General features: G+C 49.8%; 1 protein-coding gene and 1 non-coding gene across 2 annotated transcripts in view; one reads left to right on the top strand and one right to left on the bottom strand.

Annotated features, from left to right (window-relative positions):
* Positions 1-19,892, top strand: part of EPHA10 (EPH receptor A10) — a 50,448-nt gene continuing 30,556 nt past the window's right edge. Inside the window, exons 1-5 of the mRNA XM_025400489.1 lie at positions 1-192; positions 2,301-2,365; positions 3,066-3,744; positions 11,119-11,274; positions 12,240-12,590. Of these exons, the coding sequence (XP_025256274.1) occupies positions 87-192; positions 2,301-2,365; positions 3,066-3,744; positions 11,119-11,274; positions 12,240-12,590 (1,357 nt within the window). The 5' untranslated portion in view covers positions 1-86. The remainder of the gene's footprint in view (positions 193-2,300; positions 2,366-3,065; positions 3,745-11,118; positions 11,275-12,239; positions 12,591-19,892) is intronic.
* On the bottom strand, positions 15,143-15,243 carry LOC112616459. The gene has a single exon (XR_003117641.1). It is a non-coding gene; the product is annotated as a small nucleolar RNA U13 (small nucleolar RNA).

Here is a 19,892-nt window from a genome sequence, read left to right as displayed (position 1 = left end):
GGCGCTGGGGTCTGGGGGCACTGCTCAGCGGTGCTAGGCTGGCGCGGCTTGAGCCGCCGCCGCACTGACAGCTCGGTCTGCGGACCATGGAGACCGGCGCCGGTCCACACCCGCTGCGCCTGTTCCTCTGCCGGATGCCGCTCTGTCTCGTGCTGCTTTTGGGACCCTGGCGGCCTGGGACCGCCGAGGAAGGTGAGAAGACTGGTGGGCTTTGCTCGGAGCCTGGCATGCCAAAAGATAGGGGGTTGGGGACGGGGGTTCTGCGGGAAGGAGTCATTGGAGAGACTAGAGTCTGTACTGGGGCTTGAAGCAAGCAGGCAGCAAAGAACTGGAGAGACAGAGAAAAATGTGGCCAAGCAATAGCGAAGAGAGGGGCGCTGAGGAGCTTGGGGGCTGGAGACCCGGGAGGCTGGGGAAGAAAGAGACCAGGAACCGCGGGAGCCAGAGGCAGAGGTCCAGCGGCTGCCGGTGAGACCGACAAGCTGAGTGATTGGAGGTGGGAGGTGCGGGGGCGGGGAGATGAAGAGTGGAGACAGGGAGATGCGGAGGTGAGCTCGGAATATGGAAAGACCGGACGGAGCCCGGACCACAGGGGCTAGGAGACCACAGTGTGGCCAGCATGAGGTGGAATGCTGGTCGAGGGGGGCTGGGTCCGGGCGCTGCCCGACGTGCAGATCATGGAACTGTCCGCAGTGCTGAATTCTGAGCGTAGTCTACCGGGCGCGCTCGGCGTTGCCGGGTTTGAGGCTGTCGGCGATACTGGAGCCCGCGTCTTGCCTCTGATTGTGCATTTGGGGGAGCTATACGCTCAGTTGAATCCAGAGGCGTCATATCCAGGTGCAGAATCCGGAGGAGCTGGAATCTGAGGCGTTGACCGCGGGGTTGGTCGGGGCCCTGGATGGCTGATGCCTTCCAGTATGCAATTCCGATGTGCTGTCAGTTGCGCGGATCTCGGAAAGCTGTCGGCGGTCCTGCCCACAGTCGCTGATGCCTCTGGAGAGGCCCTCACCTTGGTGGCCCACCCCCTGGCTTAAGCTCCAGAGGGTAATCTTCCAAGACTGCGGGATGTCCTGGCCTCCTGTCTCTGGTCTGCGGGCTCTGCTGTCCAAACCAGTTTCTGTGATCCATGCTGAGCGGATGCAGGCTGCTGATCCAATGCCTCCTGGGGGAATAAAGGGACTCCAAGCTTCTCTGGTAGGAAGGGTCATAGATGTATACATAAAAGGACCCCTGACATTCTTTCAAAAGCAGTGGAAGTGACAGCCCCTGGGAAAAGGGCTGGCTGAGGAGAAGAGAGATTTTATTTCTCCAGTTGTTAGCAGTATCTCTCTACATTGTTTTCTCAGAGGCCCAGGGAGTCAGACTAAATATGTTCAAATCTTCATGCCTGGGGACCACCGACCTCAGAAAAACCCCTGAGTGGGAGTGGATTGGGGGGTATATACAGGAATCCCCTGATACATTCACTACTCACTTTCTCTATCTCTCTAATTGACACTTAGTTATAACTTTGGGAATCTACGAAGGCTGGGGAGAGTCACTGACTCCCACCCCAATCTGAGAGCCAACCTTAGAGTATTTGCCATGGACCCTGTAGAAGGCTGAATAATGACCCCCACCCCCAATATGTCAATATCCTAATCCCTAGAACCTGTGAATGTTACCTTCAGTGACAAAAAGGACTTTGCATATGTGATTAATGATCTTTTGAGATGGAGAGATTGTTTTAGACTATTTGGAGGGGCCCAATAATCACAATCGTCCTTGTATGAGGGGTGCAGGAGGAGTCAGAGTCAGAGGAGGAGGCAGTGTGATGACTGAGGCAGAGATTAAAGTGATATGATTTGAAGATGGAGGAGGAGACCACAAGCCAGGGACTACAGGCGGCCACCAGACACTGAAGATGGTAAGGACATGAATTCTCCCCTCAGAGCCTCCAAAAGAAAACAGTCCTGCTGACACCTTGACTCTAGACCAGTGAAAGTGGCTTTGGGCTTCTGACCTCCAGAACTGTAACAGAAAAACAATATGTTGTTTTAAGCCACTGTGTTTGTGGTAATCTGTTACAGTAGCCCCAGGAATTGAATACAGGCTCCTTCCCTACTGACTGTGGCTACCTCTCTCTGGATTTGAGCTATTCACATCCCCTCCTGGGGATTTATGAAGTAGGAAAAACTTGTCCATATGATTTGTCACATTTTGCATTCTCTCAGCAAATTTACAGGGACTTCACCAAAGGATTCCACTCTCTTGCTAAACTGACCTCGATTTCTGACATTTCTGTCTTCCCCTCTCCTTAGTCATCCTCCTGGATTCCAAAGCCTCCCAGGCCGAGCTGGGCTGGACTGCACTGCCGAGTAATGGGGTAAGTGCACAGGTGTCCCTCCCTGTCCCAGGGATCCTCTGGTGGTCCAGGACACAGTCTCCTCAGCTCCTCATGTTTACATCAGACAAAAGTGCTCCTCAGAGTGTGTGGTCTCCAGCAGCCCTGGCTTCAAGCCAGAGTTGCCTATTAGAAAACGTTGAGTCTTCAGGCAGTTAGACAGTCCAAAAAAAAAAAAAAGTGAATAAGTGAGGACAGAACTGGCTGTCTAGGAACAGAAACCTGGCATCCAGATGGAGCTAATACAGGACAGTGGCTTGCACATAGTAGTAGATCCTCCAAGAAATGTTGTTGATTGATTGACAGAGCAAGCAAGACTGGGAGTCCTAAAAGAGGTTTGGAGACTTGGGGTAGGGGTGGGATGATGTGGGCTGTAACAGCAGCCTGGTGGAGTGCAAAGGGCACTGGTCGGAGAGTCAGGAGACTACAGGCACCATTCCTAGCTCCACCACTAACTTGATGTGCATACCTGGTCAAATCGCTCTCACTCTGGGGCCTTAGTTTCCCCATCTATAAAAATAAGGATTGGGATCATTTGTTTCCAAAGTTTCTCCCAGCGCTGCATCTTACAATTTCCGGGGTGTGCATGGTGGTGAGAGAGAAGTCAGGAGTCACTGCTAGCGCTCCACCTCCTGGAAGCACTTTGGCTCTGGGCTGCCCACCCCTTTATTCTTGTCCCCAGTGGGAGGAGATCAGCGGTGTGGATGAACACGACCGTCCCATCCGCACATACCAAGTGTGCAATGTGCTGGAGCCCAACCAAGACAACTGGCTGCAGACTGGCTGGATCAGCCGCGGCCGGGGGCAGCGCATCTTCGTGGAGCTGCAGTTCACACTCCGTGACTGCAGCAGCATCCCTGGCGCCGCGGGCACCTGCAAGGAGACCTTCAACGTCTACTACCTGGAAACTGAGGCCGACCTGGGCCGCGGGCGTCCCCGCCTAGGCGGCAGCCGGCCCCGCAAAATCGACACGATCGCCGCGGACGAGAGTTTCACGCAGGGCGACCTGGGTGAGCGCAAGATGAAGCTGAACACAGAGGTGCGCGAGATCGGCCCACTCAGCCGGCGGGGTTTCCACCTGGCCTTTCAGGACGTGGGCGCCTGCGTGGCGCTTGTCTCCGTACGCGTCTACTACAAGCAGTGCCGTGCCACTGTGCGGGGCCTGGCCGCGTTCCCAGCCACCGCAGCCGAGAGCGCCTTCTCCACACTGGTGGAAGTGGCCGGAACGTGCGTGGCGCACTCGGAAGGGGAGCCTGGCAGCCCCCCACGCATGCACTGCGGCGCTGACGGCGAGTGGCTGGTGCCTGTGGGCCGCTGCAGCTGCAGCGCGGGATTCCAGGAGCGTGGTGACATCTGCGAAGGTATCCAGCTGGTTGGGGGCCGTGGGGTGGGAGTGTAGAGCGTAGGTGGCAATTGAGAGAGAGTGTGCCCTAGATGAGGAGGGGGGGGGGGGGGGTCGGGATGCAGTGAGAAGCCTTGGACTCTGGAGCGCAAGGAAAGCCCTGAAGTTTATGGAGTTTCCAGTGGGTCCACTCAGGGCCAATGAGTGAACGTACTAGGAGGTGAAATTGACTAGCTAAGGAGGCATTAGGGACCTATATCTTAGGCACCTCACACAGGCCTTCTCGTTTATTTTCATGGCAATAAAGGAAGTCTTTTTTTTTTTTTGATACGGAGTCTCTCTTGCTCTGTCACTCAGGCTGGAGTGCACTGGCCTGATCTCGGCTAACTGCAACTTCCACCTCCTGGGTTCAAGCGATTCTCCTGCCTCAGCCTCCTGAGTAGCTGGGATTACAGGCATATATCACCATGCCCAGCTAATTTTTGTATTTTTAGTAGAGACCGAGTTTCACCATGTTGGCCAGGCTGGTCTCAAACTCCTGACCTCAAGTGATCCACCTACCTAGGCCTCCCAGAGTGCAGGGATTACAGGCATGAGCCACCTCGCCCAGCCTAAAAGAAGTCATTCTTTTTTTTTTTTTTTTTTTTTTTTTTTTGAGACGGAGTCTTGCTCTGTCGCCCAGGCTGGAGTGCAGTGGCGCGATCTCGGCTCACTGCAAGCTCCGCCTCCCGGGTTCATGCCATTCTCCTGCCTCAGCTTCCGGAGTAGCTGGGACTACAGGCACCCGCCACCACGCCCGGCTAATTTTTTTTTGTATTTTTTAGTAGAGACGGGGTTTCATCGTGTTAGCCAGAATGGTCTCGATCTCCTGACCTCGTGATCTGCCCGTCTCAGCCTCCCAAAGTGCTGGAATTACAGGCGTGAGCCACCGCGCCCGGCCAAGGAAGTCATTCTTATCTCTATTTCACAGATGAAGAAACAGAGCCTCAGAGAGATTAGTACCTCACTTGCAAAGTTAGGAAATGGGGAGCTAGGACTTGAATTCAGGCTTGCCCAACTCTCACATTCTTTGTATGACACCATGCGGTCTCCCCTGTGCATAAGGAAGAACTCTACAACAGCCCAAGCTTCAGACTAGTGGGATTGGTAGCATACAGAGAGGAATATCCCAGTCACGGACCACATACTTGGAGTTAGAGACTGGCGGGGGGATTTTTATGCTGGAGAGAGGGATTGGGAGGTTGCACTAGATGGTTACTAAGATCACATCCCACTCTCTGAACTACAATCAGTGTGCTCCCTAGGGGAGATCCTTCATGTTGAGGGTTTTGCTGGGTTCTTAGGCTGGTGGGGGCATTAGGAACAGACCTCTCATTCTCTCTCCTGCCTGTGGCTTTGGACCCAGAGGGTGAGGATGGGGTTATGAATGTGTATACTTAATATAGAAAGATCAAGGTATGCTTTTTCTAAACCATGTCCTTTTCTGGGTGCCAGGGCAACAGAAATGAGTCAGACATAGTCCCAGCTCTCAAGAAGTTCACAGTCTAGATGGAGAGATGCAAAAATTTAAAAATCACAAGAGGGTAAATATATGCTATAACAGAGGGATACACAGAGTGGTGGGAAGATGGGAGGAAGTGACTAAATTTGCTCTCATCCCTTTGTTCAATCATCCATCCAATATGAATTGAGGATGTGCCAGCTGCATTTATTGAGGGCTTATTATATGTATATAGATGAATGCCACCATCTCCTCCCTGCAGAAATTGTAATTTAGTGAAAGACTGGGAGGCATGAACCTTCCTGAGCTCCCCAGATATAGTTAGGATCCACCTCTGTACTCTCCAGTATTCACTGAAAACTATTTCTGTACTTACCCCATGGTATGCAGTGATCTACTTATGTGTGTTTTCATCACTAGATTAAGACCTTCTTTTATTTTTTTAGAGATGGGGGTCTGTCTATGTTGCCTGGGCTTGAGTGTAGCAGCTATTCATAGGCATGATCATAGTGCATTACAGCCTTGAGTTTTTGGGTTCAAGCATTCCTTCTGCCTCAGCCTCCTGAGTAGGTGGGACTACAAGGACCACACACTAGTTTAGGAACTTCTTGAACTCAGGCACTGGGCCTTCCTAGTGTCAGCAGCCCCAGCATCCATAACAGGATAAGCCATATGGTAGGTGTTCAGTGAAAATGCATTGGGTGAAAAAGTGGCTACTATAGGGTGTGATACATAAACAGAGAGCTAAGGAAGCATGGAAGGGAGAACCTAATTCTAAGCATGGAGAAGGCTTCCTGGAGAAGACTTCCCAGGGAAGGTGAGAAGGTCCTTTTTCCCAGGCAGCCTAGAGCATTCTAAGCTTAGGAATTGCATGCAGAAGCATGGAGGCAGGAAGGAACACAGCGTGCCTGGGCCTATGTAACTAAATGTGGTTAGAGCAGAGGGCATGTGGGGGTATGGGAGTGAAGTGTTGGGGATGAGAGGAGCAGGGGGAAATCATGAAGGGCCTTGAATGTTGGGATAAAGAGCTTAGACTTTATGCTTTAGGCCAATGGGGAGGATTTGAAGCAGGGATCTGACATGCTCAGATTTGTATTTTCAAAATATCACTCAAGCTGCAATTGCAAAGAAAGGATTGAAGAGGGAATGACTGGGAGCCAGAAGATGAAGAAGGAAGATGGTGCAATAGTGCAGGAGAAAGAGCACAAGGGCTGAACTAAGATAGTAGCAGAGATCATTGAGAGATGAGGATAGATGGGATCATGAGTTAGCAGCCACAGCACTTAGTGACCATGTGTTACAGGAGGAGAAAGGAGTCCACTTTGACTTACATGCTACTGGGGATCGAATGGACAGAGGGATAATTCACTGGGGTACAGAACACAGGACACGGATAGACACATCATATTTATGATGTCCATGGTGCATTCCAGTGGAGGTAGCTAGAAAGTGGGTCTGGAGCTCAGCAAGAGAGAGACAGTACTTGAAGCTGTGGGTGTGGTTGGGACAGACCAGGCAGAATGTGTGGGGTAAGAAGCCAAGTGGGCCAACAATGAAGACTCATAGAATAGCAATATTAAGGATAGGTAGAAAATACAGAGCCCATTAAAAAGGCTAAGAGGGAGTGGTCAGAGTATGGAGGAGAACCAGGAGAGTGTGATATTATGATAGCCAAGAGAGATAGAGGTGTCCAGGAAGGAATGGCCTACAGAGTTGGGAAGCAGTCAGGTAAGTTGAGGGTTAGAAAGTGCCCAGTTGGTGGCCTTGGTGAGAGCAATTGCAGCTGAGTGATGGACAGAGAGACCAGGTTGCAGTAGACTGAGGGATAAAGGAAGTTGAAGAGCTTGAGTCAGGGAGTCTAGAAGCCTGGATTTGAATTAGGAGAAGAGGAGGTATCTCGAGGAGAACATTGGGTTGAGAGAGGATTTTTATTATAGATGGGAGAGACTTGTTTGTATGCTGAAGGACAAAGAGCCACTGGGGTACCAAGTGTGTATATGGGCATATCCCCATCCCAGTCCCAGGAGACAGGAATATTTTATTACTGATGTGGGCTAGAATTGCTGATGCATGTTGCTAATAAAAAGCAGGCCAGATTTTAGTCAGTTTTATTATTATTTTTACACACTCTTTAGTTTGTGCCCTTATTGCCTGCACCCAAAATGGAACACTTTTTACTGCTTCACTACCAAGAGGGGAGACGACTGATGGAATGTAGTCTTTGATGAGGTTAAAGGGAGAGATCCAGGGTGGAGACAGAGGGGCTGGCCTTCAACAGGAGGTGGCTCATTCCCTCCTCTAGGACTGAAAGGGAGGAGGAGATGGGAGATGGTTGTGGATGGGGGCATTTGTGTGTTTTGATGGGCAGATGTTGAGGGAATTACTGACTGATGGCTTCTCTTCTCCCTATAAGGTGGGAGGGAGGGCATCTGTACAAATGGACAGTAAGGTCCTTGTCTGTTTTATTCATTGCTGTGTATCTATAGAGCCTACCTAATAGACGCTAAAAACTATTTGCTGAATGAACGGATCAGGATTGAGAGGAGGAGGTTTCTCTGGGAAATGAGGGAGAAAGAGGGAGAGAGACAAAGAGACTCAGGAACCCAATCCATGTCTGATGAGACCAGAAAAAGGCCATTTGTAATGGCCTCAGCTCTGCCTTGGGGAGTGGGCAGCTGGGGACAATGCCAAGGAAAGCTTCACAAGGGAGATGTTATTTGAACTGGGGTTTGGAGAAGTATAGAAGTTTGCCAGGAGAAAAGGGATATAAGGAGTTACAGAACAAGACCCAGAGATGTGAAAGGACGAGCTCAGTGTACCATGGGTAGAGTAGTTGGCAGTGGGGAGCTGTTGGAGGATATTAGGAAGGGAAGAGAAATGATTGGATTTGTATTTAGAAAGTTAAGGCCTTCCAAGTGCCTTCTGCAGCTAACACGGGCTCCCCTCTAAAAGTAGATGGATAAGGGGGAAATAGAGCTAAGATGTTCTTTTCCACTTTTTGTTTCTCTTTAGTGACCTTGACTTTTGTTCTCCCTCTGTTAGCCATTAGAGAAATTAGTGAAAGAACTGGGGTTTCCTTTGGGGGAAAAAATCAGGGCATGTAACCAGTATCTTTAATTCTCTGCTAGGGCCAGATGCAGTGGCTCACACCTGTAATCCCAGCAATTTGGGAGCCCAAGGCAGGAGGATTGCTTGAGCTAGGAGTTCAAGATCAGCCTGAGAAACACAGGGAGATCCCATCTCTACACACAAAAAAATTAGCCAGGCATGGTGGCACAGCATGCCTGTGGTTCCAGCTACTTGGGAGGCTGTGGTGGGAGGATTGCTTGGCCCCAGGAGGTGGGGGCTGTAGTGAGCTATGATTGTCCCACTACACTCCAGTCTGGGCAACAGAGCAAGACCCTGCCACAAACAAACAAACAAACAAACAAACAGAAAACAACTCAGTGGGATTGCCTTGGAGCCAAGGGACCTAAGCAGATACGTTCTCTAAGGCTCCATAGGGCACAATGAGCCCCTGTGATGGGGTGGCACAAGGGGCATTACAGACAGGGAAGCTAATGTGGGCTCATCCTAAGAGGCACTTTCTGCCAGCATTGTTTAACAAAGGTAGCCTCAGAAGCGGGTGAGTGCCTCATGATAAAGTATGTGACAAAGACTGTGGCTACTGCTGGGGAAGCTGCCAGAGGACCAGGCCAGTGGGAGCTGAGCTACATTATCTCTGAAGTTCTGACCTTGAAGAGAGGGAGGGGCTGGCAGTCAGGAATCCCTGAGTCTGCTCTTCAGCACAAACTCCTTCTAAGCAGAGCCTCACACAGCAGAGATACCACTGTGGTCACTGATGGGCCCACCCACCTCTAGCACAGCAGCCACCCTCATACACTTGTGGGGAGGGAGCCTCCAGCATTCTTCCCCTTTTGCTGTGAAACCCTGTGAACAGATCATTTATCTAGGCTCTCACTTGCTCTCCTATTTCACAACAGAGATGGGCAGGGCATGGTTATTATTCCTATTTGACCAATGCTTCCTTGAGGCCAGAGAGGCACAAGGAGTGGCCCAGCCAACACTAGAACCCAAGCTTTCCAAGTCCCAGCCTGGGTCTCTGCTACCCACCAGACCACGGGGATAGTTGGCCCTTGCTCTGTTCTGCAGGCAGAGGAGGCTTCTGAAGGCTCCTGGGCTGCCAAGCCCCTCCCCAGAGTTGTGTTGCCCAGAACTCTGAGTGAGATGGACCCTCTCAAACCTATGCCTTCCAGACAGTGGAAATCCTAGTCCCCTCCCCTCTTCTGCCACACAGGCGGAAAGTTCTTCCCAAGGGCTAGCCTGCACCCTTTCTGTTGTACTGCGTCTTCTTGGAGCTGGAGAGCAGCCAACTAGACTAGAGGACAGGGCCAGGGAACAAGGTGAGGACCACCCAAGCTCTGAGAGGTAGGGCCGGGAGCCACCTGGCCCAGCTGGTGAGAATTTTTTTTAAAGTGGGTGTTTAGCAGTTATCACTTAAGGCCTGTGGGGGAGGAACAGTAATTACTACCATTATTGTGAAAATGTGGTTGGTACTGGGCTAGGTAGTTCACATGTTTTATCTCAATCCTCCAACAACCTTTTTGAGGTAGGTACTCAACACAAGGCTCAGAGGGGTCAACTGATGTGCTCAAGGCCACACAGCAAATAAGTGGTGTGACTCAGCTACAAACCCAGGTTGTTCAGGTAGAAACACTTGTGATCTTAACAACCTGTGTTCTGAGAAGTGAGAGAAGCAAACTGAGTAGGTGTCAAGACTGGAACTAGGTCTGACTCATGGTCCAGGGAACTTTTACTGGCCCTTCTCTCTCTACCCACCCCCCTCCACCTGGTTGGCTTTACTTTCAGTTGGGAATTTATGACGCACTAACTGTGGTGGTGGGAGGGTGTGTGTGTGTGTGTGTGTGTGCGCGTGTGCATGCGTGCTTGTGTGTTTGTCCCTGGGTAACTGTGGAACAGCTCTTGGGGCACCTCTCCTCCCCTCTCTTCCTCACAGCAGGACTGCAGAATTTTACTCATTTTCTTCCAGTGGTCCTGAGGGTGGTGTGATGTGGGCTTGGGTTGGAATCCCACAGGCTGTGGGACAGTAGCTGTAGGCAACTTCACCTCTCCTAGCCTTAGCTCCCTCATTTTTAAAAGGGGATAAAGGGCCAGGCACAGTGGCTCATACCCGCAATTTCAACATTTTGGGAGGCCAAGGTGGGCAGATCGCTTGAGGCCAGAAATTCGAGATCAGCCTGGTCAGCATGGTGAAACTCCATCTCTGCTAAAAATACAAAAAAAGTAGCCAGGCATGGTGGTGCACGCTTGTAATCCCAGCTACTCAGGAGGCTGAGGCAGAAGAATCGCTTAAACCTGGGAGGTGGAAGTTGCAGTGAGTGGAGATCCGGCCACTGAACTCCAGCCTGGGTGATAGAAGGAGACTCAAAAATAAATAAATAAATAAAATAAAAAGAGGATAAAGTATATAACCTCACAGATGGTTGTGAGGATTCAATGCATTAATAGGCGTAATTTAAAAAATAATACATGGAGACAGGGTTTGGCCATGTTGTCCAGGCTGGTCTCCAACTCTTGGGCTCAAGTGATCCTCCGGCTTTGGCCTTCCAAAGTGCTGGGAATACAGGAGTGACCACCGCGACCGGCTGAAAGTAAAATGTTGCAAAGTATTCCAAACACACTGAGCATTTTCTAAGGGTAGGAAATGGGTTGTTCAGGAGTCACTCCACGGGGCAGTGCTGACTGGAGTGGCTGAGTTCCCTGTTTTTCTACCGCAATTTGAGGAGATGAACGCTGCCCTAACCAGGCCAGTCAGGAAAGTGGGGAGAAACTGTGGAGGAGCCCCCTCTTCTCACCAGCCATGCCCTGCAGCCTGTCCCCCAGGGTTTTACAAGGTGTCCCCGCGGCGGCCCCTCTGCTCACCGTGCCCAGAGCACAGCCGGGCCCTGGAAAACGCCTCCACCTTCTGCGTGTGCCAGGACAGCTATGCTCGCTCGCCCACCGACCCGCCCTCTGCTTCCTGCACCCGTGAGTCCCCCTCCAGGCTGCACTGCAGAGGGTGGGTTGGGGGGTGGCCAAGGAGGAAGGCCTGATCCAGGTGGTGGCGAAGGCAGGGGTTCCGCACTGGGGCCTACGAGGGCGGACATGGGGGCCAGCGCCCGGAAGGCGGGGTATGGGAAGCGGAGCCTGGGCGCGCCCTGGGGGCCAGGGCCTTTGATGAGAAGAACCAGAACAACTGCGAGAGTCCAGACGGAGGATGGGGTTAGGATGCCTGGTGGATCACTGAGGAGAGCGCCCCCCGCCGCCCTCTCCTCACCCTGCCTACCCTCCAGCCGAAAGGGGGGCTCCCGACCTTCCTTCGCACCATCGGTTCTTGGTCCCCATGCTCCCATCCTCCGCTCCTCACTAACCTCCTCCCAAATCCTCACCAACCGCCCCACCACTCTCACATTCCAACCTCCCAAGGGCTCCCACGACCCCATCCCTGACCCTTCCTTGGGAGAGGGGCGAGCCCCTGCTCCCGCTCGCCCCGGGCTCATCTGCCCTCGACCCCTCACTGACTGACCATGTCTGTTCCAATGTCCTTGACTGAACCCACGCCCCCATTCCTCCCACCCCAGACCCTTCACCCCTGTCCTATCCCCCCTACTCACTGGCTCCCACGGCCCATTGCCGCTCATCCATCCCTGTTCCTTCACTGGCCGTCCCTTCTACCCTCCTCCCTAACAGACCCCACGCCACTGTCCCTCCCGTCCCCCGTCCCCCCTCATCCACCCAGTCCCTTGATGAACGGCCCCGTTCCCTCCTCCCCGACTGACCCTCAGGCCCCTGCTTCTCCTGCCTCACGGGGGGTGGACCAGCCCCCCCCCCCCCCGTGCATTCCGCCCCCTCACGGGCACCCACGCCCCGCCCTGACCGCCCCCCTTGTGCATTCCGCCCCCTCACGGGCACCCACGCCCCGCCCTGACCGCCCCGCCCCTGTGCCGCCTCAGGGCCGCCGTCGGCGCCGCGGGACCTGCAGTACAGCCTGAGCCGCTCGCCGCTGGCGCTGCGACTGCGCTGGCTGCCGCCGGCCGACTCGGGAGGCCGCTCGGACGTCACCTACTCGCTGCTGTGCCTGCGCTGCGGCCGCGAGGGCCCGGCGGGCGCGTGCGAGCCGTGTGGGCCGCGCGTGGCCTTCGTACCGCGCCAGGCCGGGCTGCGGGAGCGAGCCGCCACGCTGCTGCACCTGCGGCCCGGAGCGCGCTACACTGTGCGCGTGGCCGCACTCAACGGCGTCTCGGGCCCGGCGGCCGCCGCGGGAGCCACCTACGCGCAGGTCACCGTCTCCACCGGGCCCGGGGGTAAGGCCGCCCGCGCCCCCCACCCTGAGGTCCCCGTGCCCTTTTGGGGCCACCCGGTCGGTCTAGCAGGAGCCCCACCCACCCGCCCCAGAGAAGCCACCCTCTGTACACGCACCCCGCCCCTCTCCAGGACACAAAGTCACCCCCCGGACGCCCCAGCGTCAGTCGCCCTCCCCAGTGTGCGAGAGGGACTGAGGATGCAGGCGTCCCCTTACTACCGGGCCAGAGGGGAGACGCGCGGTTCTGTGCGTCTGCGGGAAGCCGCTGGGCGCTCGCCTGTCTCCTGGACGCCTTGCACAAAGGCTCTGTCCCTCTCACAGCGCTGCAGTTGGCCTTGCCGCTGATTTCTCAGGGAAAAAGAGGTGGAAAGTCCCTTAATCTCTTAACTTCCCTTTAAAAAAATGTCAGTAGGAAGCCGAATTTACTTCCTTCCCTCTGTCTCGGGAAGAGGGATCCCGTCCTGTGTCCCTCGGCCTCTGCATGGTTTTGCTGCATCGGCCACCTCCTTTCCTGGTCCCGGGAAAGGGCAAGGAAGCTTGTAGAGTTAGGCTGTAGGGGCGATGGAACCCACCAGCTAACACATCTCTGAGTCTGGACATGAGGTGAGTAAGTGAAGACCTACAACCTTTTTACACCACACCTTCATTCCTGACAGTGTCTTTTGATTCGCTTCTCAGCTGGGGTGGACCTTCAAGTATGCTTGTATTCTTTGCAAGAAAGATAAGCGAGTGGTATGGTTTCCGATTCTCTTCCTAATCGAGGCTATAGGATCGGCCTGTCACCCTGCATCCCTGCTTTCTGTGATCCCGCTTCTGTCTTCTGGTAGTGGTGTTGCCAAGGAGAAGTCTGAGGCCAGGGTTACTTTCATTCTTTTCTACGTAACTTGGACATATGACATATACACGTATGCACACGGATGTTAGAATAATTCTTTAACCTACTTACTGTTGAATATAAACTTTTTTTTTTTTTTTTTTTTTTTTAGAGACAGAGTCTTGCTCTGTGGACAGGCTGGAGTGCAGTGGCACAATCTCGATTCACTGCAACCTCTGCCTCCCGGGTTCAAGTGATTCTCCTGCCTCAGTCTCCCGAGTAGCTGGGACTACAGGTGCATACCACCACACCCAGCTAATTTTTGTATTTTTTAGTAAAGACGGGGTTTCACCATGTTGACCAGGATGATCTCGATCTCTCAACCTCATGATCTGCCCGCCTCAGTCTCCCAAAGTGCTGGGATTACAGACGTGAGCCACTGTGCGCCCAGCCAAACTTTTTTTTTTTTTTGAAATGGAGTTTCGCTCTTGTAACCCAGGCTGGAGTGTGGTGGTGTGATCACAGCTCACAGCAACTTCTGGCTCCCGGGTTCAAGCGATTCTCCTGCCTCAGCCTCCCAAGTAACTGGGATTATAGGTGTGCACCACCACACCCAGCTAAGTTTTGTGTTTTTAGTAGAGACGGGGTTTCACCATGTTGGCCACGCCGGTGTCGAACTCCTGACCTCAAGTCATCTGCCCGCCTCTGCCTCCCAAACTGCTGGGATTACAGGCATAAGCCACCACGTGGCTGGCCAAAAATAATCATTTAACCAATATGGATTTCTTTTCTTTTCTTTTTTTTTTTTTTGAGACTGAGTCTTGCTCTGTTGCCCAGGCTGGAGTGCAGTGGCGCGATCTTGGCTCACTACAAGCTCCGCCTCCTGGGTTCAGGCCATTCTCCTGCCCCAGTCTCCCAGGTAGCTGGGACTACAGGTGCACGCCGCCATGACCAGCTAGTTTTTTGTATTTTTAGTAGAGACGGGGTTTCACCGTGTTAGCCAGGATGGTCTCGATATCCTGACCTCGTGATCCGCCTGCGTCGGCCTCCCAAAGTACTGGGATTACAGGCATGAGCCACCGAGCCCGGCCACCAATATGGATTTCTTTTGATTAAGTAAACCTTTTTATTTGCACAACTTTTTTTTTTTTTTTTTTTTTTCCTGGGTGAAGTTTTCTTCAGACCGGGAACAGTGGCTCATTCCGGTAGTCTCAGTACTTTGGGAGCCTGAGGCCAGGAGCAACATAGTGAGACCCTGTCTCTACAAAAAATGTTAAAAATTAGCCAGGCATGGTGATGTGTGCCTGTAGTCCCAGCTGCTCAGGAGAGTGAAGCAGGAGGATCAATTGAGCCCAGGAGTTTGAGGCTGCAGCAAGTGATAATTGTGCCACTGCACTCCAGCCTGGGTGACAGAGCCAGACCATGTCTCTTAAAAAAAAAAAAAAAAAAAAAAAAAGTTTCATTCAGCCACTGCTTTGACTAGAACTTCTGATAGCTCAAATATATCTCTTAAAAATATCTGTAAGCCTTAGGTTGTACATTCATTTTCTGATTCTCAAATCTTGTCACTTCACTTCCCTTATCATTTTGAGCTCTTAATCCATTTCCACTGCCTTTTGGAGATTTCCCAGCTTGTCTGGGTTTCTGGAACAGTGCTATTTTTTACTGTCTCTATTGTGATTTAATGTTTGCTATCGCATTTACATTTTTAAAAATTCTTTTTTTCCATCTTTCTTTCATGTCAGATGAGTATTTTGCCGATGTGAAAAGGTTTGAGGGTGACGCATCTCACACACGAGTGTGAATCCCCAATCATCACACTTACAAACTACAAAAGGATCATATTTTTAAAAATTCAGTATAGAAAAGGAAAAACTCTATAATCTTATTACATAGATATAAACAACTATTAATATTTTAGAGTATATACTTGCAGAAAATTTTTCCTGTCTATCTTGATCTCTGTATTCGTATTTGTAACTATCTACCTATAAAATCCCTTTTGTTTTAATACAGTCATGCACCATATGAAGACATTTTGGTCAACAATGGATGGCATATATGATGGTGGTCCTGTAAGATTATAATAGAGCTGAAAGACTCCTGTCACTTAGTACTTTCTGTCACAATTGCCTGCAGTATTCAGTACAGTCACATGCTGTCACCCAGGCTGTACAGGTTGTAGCCTAGGTGTGTCATAGGCTATGCTGTCTAGGTTTGTGTACGTACACTTTGATGTTTGTACAACAATGAAATCACCTAACAACACATTTCTCAGAACATCTTCCCATCATTTAGCAATGCATGATAGTATATGTAATACTAACTTTTATCTGGCATTTTATATTAACAATCTTAACTGTTTTGACACAGATAGATTTAGAAGCTTTGTTAGGGAAATACTCTTCTATTTCCATGTTCTCAATAAGAATACTAAGCTTCCACTGAATGAGTGCTGCTGTGTTTGGCACTGTGCAATATGATTTCCTACATTAATTCATTGAAATGGGGCTGGGCGCTGTGGCTCACACCTGTAATTCCAGCACTTTGGGAGGCTGAGGCAGGCGGATCATTTGAGGTCAGAAGTTCGAGCCAGCCTGGCCAACATGGCGAAACCCTGTTTCTAAAAAAAAAAAAAATTACCCAGGAGTGGTGGTGCACACCTGTAATCCTAGCTACTGGGGAGGCTGAGGCAGGAGAATCGCTTGAACCCCAGAGGTGGAGGTTGCGGAGAGCGGAGATCGTGCCACTGTACTCCAGCCTGGGAGACAGAGCGAGACTCCACCTAAAAAAAAAAAAAAAAAAAAAAGAAAAGAAAAGAAAAAGAAAGAAAAAAGCAATGAAACTCATTTTAGATTGGTCTTGGAACCCAGGTCTGTCTGACCTCAAAGCCCTGTGCCTTTAACCCCTAGGCCATATAATGCTTCAGTGAACTTTTCTAAAATCAGAAATGGATGCTAATTTTATAAAATGCTTCTTAAGCATTTTCAATATGACCAATTGTTTTCCTTTTTGACCTGTCAGTATGATGAATTCTATTAATGGATTTTTCAATGTGAACTCTTTGCACTCCTGGATTATACCCTACTAGATATGAGTATATTATTCTTCGAATGTTTTGCTGAGTTCATTTGCTTATAAGATTTTTTCCATTTACATTCTTTTTTTTTTTTTTTTTTTTTGAGACGGAGTCTTGCTCTGTCCCCCAGGCTGGAGTGCAATGGTGCGATCTCGGCTCACTGCAAGCTCCGCCTCCTGGGTTTAGGCCATTCTCCTGCCTCAGCCTCCCGAGTAGCTGGGACTACAGGCGCCCGCCACCTCGCCCGGCTAGTTTTTTTGTGTGTTTTTAGTAGAGACGGGGTTTCACTGTGTTAGCCAGGATGGTCTCGATCTCCTGACCTTGTGATCCCCCCACCTCGGCCTCCCAAAGTGCTGGGATTACAGGCTTGAGCCACCGCGCCAGGCCCCATCTACATTCTAAAAGAGATTAGTGTTTTGTAATGTGTTCTTTGTTAAGTTTTGGCACTATGGTGATGCTGGCTTTGGTAAAGGTATTGGGAAAAATTTCTTCTTTTTCTCTGCTCTGGTACAGTTTTAATAACACATTTATATATTCCTTGAAGGCATGAAAAACTGCCTGGTAAACTTTCTGGGTTCTATGCCATTTTTGGAGAGAATGTTTGATTTATTTATTTATTATTTTTAATTAATTAATTTATTTTTTTAGATAGAGCCTCACTCTGTCGTCCAGGCTGGAATGCAATGTCACCATCTCAGTTCACTGCAACCTCCACCTCCCAGGTTCCAGTGATTCTGCTGCCTCAGCCTCCCAAGTAGCTGGGATTACAGGCGCCCACCACCACGCACAGCTAATTTTTGTTTTTAGTAAACATGGGGTTTCACCATGTTGACCAGGCTGGTCTTGAACTCCTGACCTCAGGTGATCTGCCCGCCTCGGCCTCCCAAAGTGCTGGGATTACAGGCGTGAGGCACCGTGCCTGGCAGTTTGATATTTTTAATCTTTACTGTAACTTCTTCTTGATCAGTTTTATAAATCTATGCTTTCCTAGAAAATATTTTGGTATTCTTTTTCTAATTTATTATTAGAAATGTATATATATTTCCTCAGTACCTGGAGTTAACATCACTTTCTCTTTCTTCCTGTTGCATGCTTGTGATTTCTCTCTTTTTTCTTAATTATCCTTGCCAGAAGTTAATTTTATTGGTTATGACACAGAGTCAGCTCTTGAACCTATCAATTCCATTGTTCTTTATTTTCGTCACTTATTTTATGATTTTTTTTTTTTTTTTTTTTTTTTTTTTGAGATGGAGTCTCACTCTGTTGCCCAGGCTGGAGTCCAATGGCGTGATCTCAGCTCATTGCAACCTCCGGCTCCCAGGTTCCAGTGATTCTGCTTCCTCAGCCTCCCAAGTAGCTGGGAGTACAGGTGCAGGTCAGCATGCCTGGCTATATTTTATGATTTTATCTTTATTAATACCTCTATCCTGCTTTCCTGAAGTCTTTATTATTTTTTTTGAGGCAGAGTTTCACTCTGCCTGTCACCCATGCTGGAGTGCAGTGGCATGATCTTGGATCACTGCAATCTCTGCCTCCTGAGTTCAAGTGATTCTCCTGCCTCAGCCTCCCGAATAGCTGATATTACAGGTGCGCATCACTATGCCTGGCTAATGTTGCATTTTTTTGTAGAGATGGGGTCTCACTATGTTGCCCAAACCGGTCTTGAACTCCTGGACTCAAGCAATCCACCTGCCTTGGCCTCCCAAAGTTTTGGGATAACAGGTGTGAGCCACCCCGCCCAACCTCTGAAGTCTTTTTCTAGGCAAGTCCAGTGCTTAGTTATTTTTTGTTTAAGTTTTTTAAAACTATGAGTTTTCCTCTGAGTATAGCTTTGTCACTTCCAATACATTTGATACATGATATTATCACATTGTTAGTATTACAGGTTTTTTTTTAGGTATAATTCATATAACATAAAATTCACCCTTTTTAAATATACAATGCAGTGATTTTTCATATATTCACATAGTTGTGCAACAAGTACTATCTAATTCTAAAACATTTCATCACCCTGAAAGGAAACCCATTAGTCACTCACCATTCTATCCACCTCCTCTAGCTCTTGGTAACAACAGTCTTTCTGTTTCTATGGATTTGCCTATTCTTGGCATCTCAATACATGGAATTATACAATATGTGAACTTTCATGTCTGGCTTCTTTCACTTAGCATAATGGTTTCAAGGTTCATTCATGTTGTAGCATGTATCAGTACTTCATTCCTTTTTTTTTTTTTTTTTTTGAGACAGAGTCTTGCTCTGTCACCCAGGCTAGAGTGCGGTGGTGCGATCTTGGCTCACTGCAAGCTCCACCTCCCAGGTTCACGCCATTCTCCTGCCTCAGCCTCCTGAGTAGCTGGGACTACAGGAGCCCGCCACCACGCCCGGCTAATTTTTTTGTATTTTTTTTTTTTTTAGTAGAGACGGGGTTTCACTGTGTTAACCAGGATGGTCTCCATCTCCTGACCTTGTGATCCGCCCGCCTTGGCCTCCCAAAGTGCTGGGATTACAGGCGTGAGCCACCGCGTCCGGTCACTTCATTCCTTTTTATGGCTCAATGACATTCCATTGCATGGACAGACCACAGTTTTGCTTATTCATTCATCAGTTGATAGACATTGGGCTGTTTCTACATTTTGGCTATTATGAATAATACTATTATGAATATTAATGTATTCGTAATACATTAATGAATGTATGTTTTTGCGTAAATGTGTATTTTCAGTTCTCATGGCTAGGTACCTAGGAGTGGAATTGCTAAGTCATATGGTTATGGACTGAATTATGTTACCTCCGATTAATGTGTTAAAACCCTAAACCCCAATGTGACTATATTTGGAGAGAGTCCCTTTAAGGAGGTAATTAAGGTCAAATGAGATATAAGGGTGGACCCTAATCCATTAGGAGGTATCTCTATAAGAAAAGGGAGAGACAGCACAGCTCATTCATTCTTTGTCCATATGTGCACAGAGGAAAGGCCACATGAGAATACAGTGGGAAGGTGGCTGGTCAGGAAAATAGCTCTCACCAGATTACAGATCTGCTGACCTCTTGACCTGGGACTTCTGGCCTTCAGAAGTGTGAGAAAATAAATTTTTGTTATGAAAGCCAAAGGTGGCTTTTGTTAGGAAAGCCACCTTTGTTATTTATTTATTTATTTTTTGAGACAGTCTTCCTCTGTCACCCAGGCTGGAGTATAATGGTTCAATCTCAGCTCCCTGCAACCTCGCTTCCCAGGTTCAAGCAATTCTCATGCCTCAGCTTGCCGAGTAGTTGGGATTACAGGTGCATGCCACCACGCCTGGCTAATTTTTGTAGTTTTTAGTAGAGACAGGGTTTCCCCATGTTGGCCAGGCTGGTTTCAAACTCCTGGCCTCAGGTGATCTGCCTATCTTGGCCTCCCAAAGTGCTGG

The sequence above is a fragment of the Theropithecus gelada genome, chromosome 1 (assembly GCF_003255815.1).
Source record: "Theropithecus gelada isolate Dixy chromosome 1, Tgel_1.0, whole genome shotgun sequence".
Taxonomy (NCBI): Eukaryota; Metazoa; Chordata; class Mammalia; order Primates; family Cercopithecidae; genus Theropithecus; species Theropithecus gelada.
Note: the sequence above shows the minus strand (reverse complement) of the source record. Positions and strands in the feature narration are given on the sequence as shown.